The 12619-nt window shown below is 38.1% G+C and overlaps 1 protein-coding gene across 11 annotated transcripts in view; it reads left to right on the top strand.

Moving 5' to 3' along the window:
- STAG2 (stromal antigen 2) overlaps window positions 1-12619 on the top strand; it is a 156839-nt gene that overhangs the window by 61550 nt on the left and 82670 nt on the right. For 8 of the 11 annotated variants that reach the window (XR_004967015.1, XM_036306018.1, XM_036306017.1 and 5 more), the window contains exon 2: window positions 7483-7627. Coding sequence is in view for 9 of the 11 variants with exons in the window: in XM_036306018.1 (XP_036161911.1) it covers window positions 7584-7627 (44 nt within the window). In the remaining 2 variants the exon portion in view is untranslated. Of the gene's footprint in view, window positions 1-5139; window positions 5245-7482; window positions 7628-9888; window positions 10032-12619 lie in introns of those variants that run through there. The other 3 variants (XM_036306025.1, XM_036306019.1, XM_036306023.1) reach the window with 3 other exon arrangements.

The following is a 12619-nucleotide window of genomic DNA, read 5'->3' as shown; positions in this document are numbered from 1 at the left end:
TTTCTTTTTTGATTGTTCATTGTTTGTATATAGAAGCACATGTTGATTTGTATCCTGCAACTTTGCTGGCTATTTATTCTAACAGGTTTTTTTTTTTTTTTTGTGTGTGTGTGTGTGTGTGTGTGTGTGTGTGTGTAATCTTTAGGGGCTTTACATATAATAGCATATCATCTGTGAATGTAGATAATTTTTATGTCTTCCTTTCTAATTTGGATGTCTTTTTATTTCTTTTTCTTGCCTGATTGTTTTGGGTAGGACTTAAAATATTGTGTTGAATAGAAGTGATAAGAGTAGGCATTCTTGCTTTGTTCCTGATATTAGCATAAGCGGCCTTTATTATGTTGGGTTACATTCCTTCTATTCCTAGTTTGTTTAGTATTTTTATCATGAAAAGGTGTTGAATCTTATCAAGTGCTTTTTCTGCATCAGTTGAGATGATCATAAGCTTTTTTTTTTTTTTGTCTTAAGACATCATTGTTTAATACTATAGCTATTTCCAACCCTTTTCATCTCATGGCACACAAACTAATTACAAAAGTTCTGTGACGCACCCAAAAATATATATTTTTTGCTGATCTGACAAAAAATAGGTGTAATTTTGATTCATTCACACTGGACGGCTATGGTGTTGGCATTTTTTAAATTTGACAACTAAGGGAAAAAAGGTTAGTGCCCCTGACTAAATGGTGAGGTATTACATGTTTTAAAAATTCTTTTGGCACACCACTGTGCCTCTTATAGCACACCTATTGAAAATCACTGGTTTAATATAGTAATATTCCATGAACACACTATTGATTTTTTTTTCCCCATCATTCTCTTAAAGTAGTGCATTACAGTGATTGATTTTCATATGTTGAACCAGCCTTGCATTCTGGGAATAAATACCACTTGGTCATGTGCTATTGAATGGTTTTCTAGTAGTTTGTTAAGAGTTTTTGTATTGATATTCATCAGGAATATTCGTCTATAGGTTTTTTTGTAGTGTCTTTATCTGGTTTCAATTTAATTAAAAATAATTTACATGTTTTAATCTTTATTTAGGAAAGCTTAAGGTTAGAGAGAATTCAAATAATTTTACAGTACAACATATGCGTGATTTTTCCTGTCATTGACATTGTGTAGAATTAACAAATGAAGAACCAGCCTCTTAGATCTGAAATAAGAAACGGAAAGTACCTACTATATATTGTTTTTCATAAACTTCATTGTGGAAGTATATTTGATTTCTGAGCTTGAACATGAATATAATTCAAGTCTATGAATTGTGCACTGTGAGTAGGTAGAAAGATTAGTGGTTTTTATCACGTGGATGCTAATTCTAGAAACTTTCTAATCAGAAGTGGAAGGTACAAAAATATTAAAGATGTAGCATGCTGCATTTTGTGGTCATATTAAAATGAAAAAATTGTGGTTAGTAACTGCAATTCTAAATTTTAGATTAAAATTGCCCATCATTGTCTATAAAGCTGTTTAATGTACACTTTGGCTTTATTATTGTTTATTAATTGAATTGTATATCCATCTTCATAAGAATTATTAATAGACTGAATATTTCAGTTAGATACTTTCTACTACCTTGAATAAATAAATGTGAAAGTTTTTGATGTAATCAATTAGAGTACCGTGTGAAATAAAATATTTGGATTTCTCTTGAAATCCAGGCAGGATTATCCTGTCTTCACCCACTTTGCTATGAAATCTGCCTATTACTTGAAATCTGCCAGTGAGCCAGTGGTGCCCAGTGTGAATGGGTGTGATAGTAATAATGCACTGTGCTTATATCATATTGTATACCATTTACGAGTGTTAACATGTGAATTTAGCTCATTGTTGTAATTAATTACTCTTGAATAATATGTGAATTCTGAGGGACCTTGTTTAGTGAAGGCTGTGTTTTGTTTTTTTCTTATTTTCTGTCTTGAGACCACTTGGCTTGAATTAAAAGAACTTTGAAACAATTATTTTATGAAGAAATCAGCAGATTTTATAGAAATGGAAGTAGAAAGTTTTTTTGTTACTGAATTAATTTAACTTGGAATATAAATTTTGAGTAACAGACTATAAACATATAATCATTATAGCTAACTTGAAAAGTTATGGTGATCAAGTTTCAGTTTTTTAGATCTCTGTTTATATTAAAAACAGTACTTGTGAGAGTGTGTACTTGAATTTAACATACAGAATTAATCTATTATGACCTAATCCTTTTTAATCCAGTAATTATATATGAATGTATTTAAAAAAACCTTTAATGGCTGTATACTGAACACTTGAGCCTAAGGAATTGGTTTTACAGTATATTATGCAACCTATCTATAAAATGGGTTCCCTTAGTTTACAGCAAGGAGAAAAAGAAGTTAGTTGTTTTTGGATATATTTTTCCCGCAAAGGGAAAAAGTAGTTGAGAGTTAAAGCAAGTTTCATTTCTATGCTTTATCCTCCAAAGCTGTTGGAATGTTAACTCTTTTATAGTAGTTATAGAGAATTGGTACATGTGATAAAAATCTCAAAAGTTTTTCCTTGACATTAGGTGAGAGCTCCACCTTGTGATCTTTGAGCATATTCTTAAAATTAATAAAGTATAGTAGACCAGAAATGATGTGATAAGTTTGCCTGTTTAACTTAATACTTTTATTGAGCATTACATGTTCTTACAGTTTTGGGTTTCCTAACTTAGGTCAAATGGTATTAAGTACATTTAAAGTCTTTACTTGTAAATTTTTTAATGTAAGCCTTTGGAGGAAGCAAATTGTATTTTTACACAGCTGTAGACATTTAAAATAAAAGGGAAAATTTCTCAGCTCTTCCTGCAGATGAAGTTTCCATTCTTACCCCCCCGCCCCCCCCACACACACCAATGCTAACCTACCCATTGTTCTGGCTCCTTTAACTACAAAGCTATTTTAATGTATAATTTTGAGCAATGAAGAATGTTTGGGTGGTAAATTGGTTATTTAGTGGATGATTAAAACAGTGAAAAATCAGATACATGGAATTTAATATTCCTCTATTTAATATTAGGTGGCTGTAGAGTTAGGTGCCTTGTAGAAATAAATATAAAATATATTTTAAATCCTCACCCAAAGATAGGCTTATTGGTCTTTTTTAGAGAGGGGAACAGAAAGGGGAAAGAGAGAGGGAGAGAAAAACAGAGACAGAGACAGACATGGATGTGAGAGAGAACATCAATTGGTCCTGACCCGAGGATGGAACCTATAACCTAAGGTGTATGTACCCTGACCGGGAATCAAACCCATAACCTTCTGATATACTGGAAGATGCTCCAACCAACTGAGTCACACCGGTCAGGGTGGAATAAATATATTTTCACATTTATTGCAGGTTTCCATAAGGGCAAGGATTATTACTCTCGTTTTTCACCACTGTATGCCTAGTGCCCTGCACTGCATTTGGCACATGGTAGATATTTTTAATTGGTTGGATGGATTTTTAATATTTAGAAACTTTTTTAAAAACAAGTATTTTACTAGGAATAGAGAGTTGGCCAATTTAATATTTTTTTTCTAAATCTGTTAGGTGGTATTTCTTTTTTTAAAAATAGACTCCTTGTCTGGGAGACTCACATCTTTATAAATTCCATTTTTCTTTTGTGTTTGCTTTGGTTTCTAGTTTCCAAGCACATGTTAGTATAACCTTATACTGAGCAAAATAATTTGACCTGACAATACTTCTAATTAGTTCACTAGAAATTTTGTGTTATGTAGAGGAATGTAGTATATCACACTACTTATTTTTTATTTAGTACTCTGCTTTTCAGAGCTTATACATTCTTTTTGTCCTTAGGAGAATATATCTATGAACTATCTTTTAAAAAAATATATATTTTATTGATTTTTTTTGCAGAGAGGAAGGGAGAGGGATAATAGAGAGTTTAGAAACATCGATGAGAGAGAAACATCGATCAGCTGCCTCCTACTGGGGATGTGCCCGCAACTAAGGTACACACCCTTGACTGGAATCGAACCTGGGACCTTTCAGTCCACAGGCCGACGCTCTATCCACTGAGCCAAACTGGTTAGGGCTATGAACTATCTTTAATGTCTGCTTAAAAATTGTATATTAAGGGATGCAGCAAGTTTGGTTTTATAAAATGCCCAGAGAGAGTGGGGACAGGTAGGCCGACAAACTGAGTAAGCACTTTCTTGCCATCTAGATAACCTGACGTGTTGGTTAGAACTTATTTACCTCTATACCTCTCCAGCTCTCTTTAAAAAACCAAAATTTTCTTTCTTAAAAAATATTTTTTATTTTTTAAAAAAATATTTTTATTGATTTCAGAGAGGAAGGGAGAGGTAGGAGGTAGATAGAGATAGAAACATCAATGATGAGGATCGAGCCTGCAACCCAGGCATGTGCCCTTGAGCAGAATTGAACCTGGGACCCTTTTAGTCGGCAGGCTCATGCTCTATCCACTCAGCCAAACCAGTGAGGGCAATGCTTTTCTTTTTAAATAATGTTTGGATTTTTAGGAAGCTAGGTGTGTCCCACATGTAATGGCAAGCCTCAGAATTCTGGTGTACTATTTAGATAACTTCTTAGGTTACAATAAGATTAACAGTTAGTGGTTTTGCGGAGCAATCCTGTGACCATGATTTATTAGAAGAAGACCATGCTAATAGTCACGTCTAAATAAAGATTTTATAATGCGATTATTCTTTAGAATAAAAAAAATAAGCTAAAAGTGATGGTATAGACAACCCTGGATTTTTCAGTGCTTTGTGGATTATTAGCTCTTGTTTCTCTTACTACCTCATTATTTTGTTATTAATAGTAGCTTCATTAGAGTGAGCTGGGAAATGCTGTGCTTTGACTAGCCACTTATTGATGTTTTTAGAGCTGTAGAATTAATGGAAAAACCAAATTACCAGTTTCTTGTATAACATCTGCTCTATTGGAAAGATCATTAGAAGCTTATTAGTATATGATATTTGAACATTTATTATTATTGGACATGTTTAGTCTGATCTGCTTTTTCTTTAGGTGGCCACCAAATCCTAGATTCACTTGGAAAGAAAAGCATAAGAAAATTATAAAAGAAAGTTACACATATAAGATTAAAAGCTCTAGACTCAGCCTATTTTATCTCTCTTTATTTGTTACAGACTTGTCATTTGCTCTTAGGTCATTCTTTCATTTAAGAACGGCATCGTTGATCTTCAAAACTAGAAATAATACTCTTCCTATGGCCAAATTTACACAGTTGTCCACATGACATTATTGGTATTTAAATTGATTACAAGTTCGTTGAGGGAAAGGGAATAGATTAGAGCTAGCATTTTCTCCCTTTCCTATTCAACACAATGTGGTATAGTCATGAAGTGGTTATCTAATCTAATAATAGAAAAATATGCAAATTTGTCCATTACGGGCATCATATCACAACCGGATCAGCAGGCTGCAATCCCGCCCTCTGCTCAGGCAGCTGCAAGGCCTGGGGTAGGATAGGATATGATAGGCACAGGAATGGAAAAGGGAAGGAAACTGCTTGCGGAAGGAGGTGGCGACTGCGGGGGGTGGGGGGTGGGGTGCAGAGCAGGTGTGCCTGGTGAGCGGTAGGCGCAGGCGGCGAGGAGCAGGGAGACCTGTCCAGATGCAGGAGGAGGGCGGTGGTGGCCCTTGGCGGGGATGCGCCCACATTCCAGGACGGAGTGCAGGACGGTCCGAGGTCTGCAGTGCGAGCCTTGGCCACCCTCGCTGGGCTGGGCGTCCTGGGCAGGGAATGGGAGCAGGACAGCAGCGGTGAGGCCAGGAAGTGGCGGGGGGGGGGGGGGGGGGGGGCGGTGAACACTTGGCTGGGGCTGAGCCCTGGGCTGGGGGTTACCACCCCTCCCCCCCAACGAAAGCTTTAAGAAGGGAAGGAGGGAGGGAAGAACTTTATAAAGGAGTCAGTAGAGAGCAGAGTTAAAGAAGGAAAGAGGATGTGTGAGTGAACTGTAGGAGCTATAGTGAAAATCAAGTATAGTTGTGTACTGGGGACAGTTTTTAAAAATAGGAGTCAGAAAAGAAAAAGATAAATTATAGTGAATAATTAGGCAGGTAGATGGATATTAAAACAGTGGAAGTAAGTAGAGAAGGATGTGGATGAGAGAGAAAGAGGGAGGGAAGAAAAGTTTTAAAGGGGAGCTGGTAGAGCTTAAAAGGAGAATGGGAAGTGGGAAGAAATGGGGGAGGGAGCAAAGCAGGTCAGAGGGAGGAAGTGAAGAAAAAAATTAAGGTGGGAAGGAAGGAAAAGGGGAGGGATAAAGATAAAGAAGGAATGTGGGGAGGGAGGGTAGTAGAAAGATGGGAAGAAGGATGATGGAACAGAAGTAGGAAATGAGGAAAGAAGTTTATAAATGATGAGTCAATAGGAAAAAGTGTTACATAAAGGAGAGAGAAAAATTCTGTGAGGGAGAAGCCAATAAGGAAGTCAAATACCATTGTGTGTGAAGGGGATAAGATTATAAAAAAAAAGTTAATAGGGGCCACCAGACTGCAGGGGAGGGCAGTTAGGGGTGACCAGGTCATCTGGGGAGGGCAGTTAGGGGGATCAGGCAGGCAGGCAGGTGAGCGGTTAGGAGCCAGAGGTCCTGGATTGCAAGAGGGATGTGTAACTGCCAGGGATGTCCCGAGGGCTCCCAGATTGGAGAAGGTACAGGTCAGGCTGAGGGACACCCCCCCCACCACCACTCCCCATGCACGAATTTTGTGCACCTGGCCTCTAGTATATTAATAAGCAAGACTTTGGACTGTTCCTTCTATAGAAGAACCTGCTTTTATAGTGTTTCAAAATGATAGCTTAATTTTATCTGTTCCTTTTTTTTTTAATCTTTAAATTCTTAGTTAAGGAATTACAAATGTGTATTTTATTGATTTTTATAGAGAGAAAGGGAGAGGGATAGAGAGTTTGAAACATTGATGAGAGAGAAACATCGATCAGCTGCCTCCTGCACAACCCATACTGGGGATGTGCCCACAACCAAGGTACATGCCCTTGACCAGAATCGAACCTGGGACCCTCCAGTCTGTAGGCCGATGCTCTAGCCACTGAGCCAAACCGGTTAGGGCTTATCTGTTCCATTTGACTGTACTGTATACTGCCAGCAAACGTTATAGAATTTTCAGACTTCTTGCATTATGTTTTAAACTTGTCATAAGGATTTCAGGACCAATAAAGAGTCACATCATGTTCTTAGTAGGGTATATGTTTAAAAAAAAATCCAGACTAGAGAATCTTAGCAAATTTTAAAAATAATTGTCTGTAATACAAGCTTTTCTTTGTGTCTGTTGTTGCTACCGTGGGGCTACAATAGTTGTAATAAATCCATATCTAGAAAGAGCAGTCAAATTCAAGGGAAAGAAATACTTATTTACTGAAACACAGTAGCAGGCACAGGGGAATTTAGGTTTTGCGTGTAGATACCCTTCCCAATATTTTTGGTGTGTTTATAATAGATACGGCATTCCTCCCCTTTAAAGGAATTGTCTGTCTTAGAAGAAGGAAGCGAGCCATCATTTTTACCCACGTAAATATATGAATATATTTCTGATATTGGGGCGTTCCAGAAGATGATAAAGAAATGATAGCAGCTCCAGAAATACCAACTGATTTTAATCTACTACAGTAAGTATATTACGATGATTTTTATATACTTGTTTTTCCACAAAATAGAAATGTACTAACTTCACTTAAAATTACTTCTGCTTGAGAACATCTAATACATAAGATACAGCATAAGTATGTATACTTTGAAACAGTTTATATTAATACTCATTGGACTCTGAAACAGTAATTATTCCGAGCTTTTTGTACTACATTTTAAACTTATTTTTAAAATTTAGATACTGCACAATTTATTATTTTTGCTGTGCAGTTGAATCCACACTTGGTTTTATAATAGCAGTTGTTTTGAGTGCGTGTCATGAAATTCTTAAAAAGTTACGTGTTCTCAGAAAGGACTATCATGCAGTAGTACTTAGGATGTAATGTCATCTTTCTACTATGAGATCAAATGATGATACACTAAAACAAATCTAGGAGGGTGGGACATGCTACATATTTTTGCAGAAATAATTACATGCTTATTGATGCATGAAGTGGCTTCTTTACTTTTGTCTTAAAAGCTGCCTATAGTCCATGTTCAACTTTTATTCTAATTTTTGATGATGTTGGAAAGAATTAGAACTACTGAAAGTAAAAGTGCTTGTGGATCCCTTTAACTTTGCACATACATATACCATCCTATATAATAAAAGGGTAATATGCAAATCGACCTAACAGTGGAACAACCGGATGCTATGATGCACACTGACCACCAGGGGGCAGATGCTAAACGCAGGAGCTGCCTCCTGGTGGTCAGTGTGCCCCCACAGGGAGAGCGCCGCTCAGCCAGAAGCTGGGCTCATGGCTGACGAGCCGAGCGCAGCGGTTGTGATGGGAGCTCCCACCTGAGGGGCAGTGTTAAAGATGTCTGACTGCCAGCTTAGGCCTGCTCCCCTGAGGGCTTCCAGACTTCGGACTCTGAGAGGGCACAGGTAGGGCTGAGAGACACCCCCCCCCCTCCTGCCCCAGTGCACAAATTCCGTGCCCGGGCCTTTAGTATTTGTTATAAGGGTCTTTATAAGACTTGATTTGAAAAAATCTGGTTGCTAAAAATTTTAAAAATAACAGATAGATATCTTTGTGCATAATGGTAGTCAGTGTTTGCTTTTGATGGTGTATAGATTTTCTTTTTAAAAAAAATATTTTTATTGATTTTGGAAAAGGAAAGAGAGAACTAGAGACATCAGTGATGAGAGAGAATCACTGACTGGCTGCCTCCTGCAAGCCCCACAGTGGGGATTGAGCCCTCAACCCAAGCATGTGCCTTGACCATGAACCAAACCATGACCTCCTGGTTCATAGGTGAGTGCTCAATCACTGAGCCACACCGGCTGGGCTAATGTGATTTTAATCCCAGTGTTTATTGACTATATTAAGATTTTTGAGGAAAATGTCTTATTTTTCTTTTTGTTTGTTTATGGGATATCTGAGAAAATAATTTTTGGTTTGACTATCATGAAATTATTTTATGAATTTCTTATATATTAATTAAAGGTTAGAGATGATTTAAAAGGTTTGTATTATAAACCAGACCTTTGACTGTTTTGATTATCTTAAGTAGGGCCTGAAATAGGATAATAGATAAGAGGGAATTGATTTTTGGAGGTAGAATAGATAGTATTTGTGAGATAGGGGGCAGGGTAAAGAGAAGATTCAGTCGTGATAACTGACTCGGGAAATTTCAAGTCACTCAAAGGTTAAGCATATATTTCTTAAACATATCTATTTTACCTAGGATATGCTGCTGTTGTTGTTTTGATTTTAAAAGCAGAGGAAAGCACTGGAGAAAGACAGATTCAAGAGAAGATTTCTTTGGTTGAGGATTTTTTAGACTCCTATACTGACTACTCAATTCAGCATTCTTTGGAAGTTTTTCCCAGTTAGTAATCAAACTCTAATGGCTCATTCTTTTAATTGGGATAACCTGGAGATGAGGTTTAAGATATAATTTACCCTTTGATTACTCTGTGGCCATTGGAATATTGTAAAGACTAATGTTTGTTTGTAGACTTACAGTAGTAAATGAGCTAAGAGAACTGGTATCCCACAAATGTCTTGGGAAGAAAGAAGTATTACTATATACCAAGATATTTAAAAACATTTTCAGTTTTTTTGCAAGGCCATATAGGCATGTGAGAAAAAAAAAATATTTTTAAACCTTGGATCTTTATTTTTTTTTAATGTATTTTATTGATTTTTTACAGAGAGGAAGGGAGAGGGATAGAGAGTTAGAAACATCGATTAGAGAGAAACATTGACCAGCTGCCTCCTGCACACCTCCTACTGGGGATGTGCCCGCAACCAAGGTACATGCCCTTGACCGGAACCGAACCTGGGACCCTTCAGTTCGCAGGCCGACGCTCTGAGCCAAACCGGTTTGGCTGAGAAAAATATTGATGACAGCAATCTTCTTAAGATGTAACAGGCAAGAGTTTCAGGGTTAATATTATAGTAGTCATTCACCCTTTTCTCACAACATTATAGGACACGGTTAGAATTGCCACTATCTTCAATACATTGTTTAAATTACTTTGTAGATAAGTGCTATAAATAGTAACTCCTGCTCCCCCTCCCCAGTATTTTAACCATTACTTTAGATTTATAAAGTATTCCTCCTACCTCACAGCCTCTGGACAACTGGTTATTGTAGCAATAAAAATGGAAATAGAAGAAATATAGTTAGAGAAGACTAGCTTTTGAAAGCTAGCTTTTCACTTTGATCCATATATTTTAAGGAAATCTGGTACTAGGTTTACACATTTAGAGTGGTAAAACATTTATCTTTTATGGGTGTGGCTTGATTCTAAAATCCATTGTGACCCAAATAGGAAGTATGCCTTGCCTTAAAGGATTTAAATGAGGGCATGCTACTATTATTTAGGTCCGTGTTAACATAAGGAAGCATCACATGTACATTTAAATTACTTTGTTTCTGTATGTGTAAGAATATCCATACTATATAAAATCACCCCTTCTACTCCAAAATAATGCAGAAGTCTTTGAACCAGTTTTTCTGACAATAGCCTACCACCTCTTCATAAAGGATTTTGGTCAATTAGCATACTTCCCTACTATGTTTCAAATAATTTAGTTTGCCATAGTGTTTTATACATATACTAGAGGCCTGGTGCACGAAAATCCGTGCACGGGGGGGGGGGGTGTAGGGGGGTCCCTCAGCCTGGCCTGTGCACTCTCACAGCCCGGGACCTTTTGGGGGATGTCCACCTGCCGGCTTAGGCCTGCTCCCCAGGGAATCGGGCCTAAGCTGGCAGTCAGACATCCCTCTGGCAGCCCGAGGAGGCGGGAGAGGCCACTGCCACTGCGCTCGCAGCTGTCAGCTGGCTTGTGGCTGAGCAGAGCTCCTCCTGTGGGAGTGCACTGATCACCAGGGGGAAGCTCCTGCGTTGAGTGTCTGCCCCCTGGTGGTCAGTGTGCATCATAGTGGCCGGTCTTCCGGTCGTTTGGCCTTTAGGGTCAATTTGCATATTATCCTTTTATTATATAGGATTCTTTCAGAAATACATGGTTTGTATAGTTACACCTTGATTTATAAGTATTTCTGAGTGAGGTTGTAGAGGAAAGAGGATCTTTAATATTGCTAAAATTCTCTAATAAAATTCATGCAATACCTAGTGTTAAAATACAGTTTTCCTACCCTGACCAGTGTGGTTCAGTAGTTAGAATGTCAGCCTATGCACCAAAGGATCGTGAGTCTGTTTATGGGTCAAGGGCTTATACCTACCTGGGTACAGGTTACATCCTGGCCCTGGTCAGACACGTTCGGGAAGCAACCAATCCATGCTTCTCTCACATCTATGTTTCCCTCTCTCTCTCCCCCCCTTTCTCTCCCCTTCCCCTCTTTCTAAAAAGCAATGGAAAAAATATCCTCGGATGACCATGAACAAAATAATAAATATGAATTAAAAAAAAAAAGTTTTCCCTGAGTACCGTATTCTTTGAATCAGAGAATGGAACCAGCTATCATAACAGCACCATAGTTCCTAGGGTTAAAGTTTAGAGAGCCACTGGTTTCGTCTTTATGTTTTGGTTAAAATTTAACAAAATAAATGTTTAGACATTTGTGTTTCAGATTATTGTTTTTGTAGTTAGTTATGTAATTTTTTAGAAATATTTTTTTATTGATTTCAGAGAGGAAAGGAGACGGAGAGAAAGATAGAAACATCCAACGATGAGAGAGAATCATTGATTGGCTGCCTCCTGCACGCTTCCCCCCCACTGGGGATTGAGCCTGCAGCCCAGGCATGTGCCCTTGACCGGGATCCAACCTGGGACCCCTCAGTCCGCAGGCCAACGCTCTATCCACTGAGTCAAACCACTCTATCCACTGAGTCAAACCTATCCACTGAGTCAAACCGGCTAGGGCTAGTTATGTAATTTTGTTGTTGTTAACTTAACCCTCACCCGAGGATATTTTATTTAAATATATTTTTATTGCTTTCAGAGAGGAAGGGAGAGGGAAAGATAAAAACATCAATGATGAAAGAGAATCATTGATTGGCTGCCTCCTGCTCACCCCCTACTAGGGATCGAGCCGGAACCTGGGCATGTGCCCTTGACTGGAATCGAACTTGGGACCTTTCAGTCCGCAGGCCATCGCTCTGTCCACTGAGCTAAAGCAGCTAGGGCACTGAAGATAATTTTTCATTGATTTTTAGAGAAAGTGGAAGGGAGGGGGAGAGACAGAAAACATCCATATAAGAAAGATACATTGATTGGTGCCTTTCTCATGTACCCTACCGGGGATCAAGCCTGCAAACGAGGTACTTGCCCTTGACTGGACTGAAACCCAGGACTGTTCTGCAGGCCAGCGCTCTATCCACTGAGCCAAACTGGCTAGGGCAAGTTACGTAATTTTATATATTTGGTAATGTGCTAAGGTATGATTTGGAAAATCATCTCATTTACATTTAATGCTAATAATGGAGTTTTGTAGTAAGTTAACCAAATCTTTCTTTTAGAAAATACGGCCATAGTTAGAAACTCCATCTATAT

This window comes from Myotis myotis, unplaced genomic scaffold (assembly GCF_014108235.1).
Source record: "Myotis myotis isolate mMyoMyo1 unplaced genomic scaffold, mMyoMyo1.p scaffold_m19_p_4, whole genome shotgun sequence".
In the NCBI taxonomy this organism is placed as follows: Eukaryota; Metazoa; Chordata; class Mammalia; order Chiroptera; family Vespertilionidae; genus Myotis; species Myotis myotis.
The sequence above is the reverse complement of the archived record's forward strand: the minus strand, read 5'-3'. Positions and strand labels throughout refer to the sequence as shown.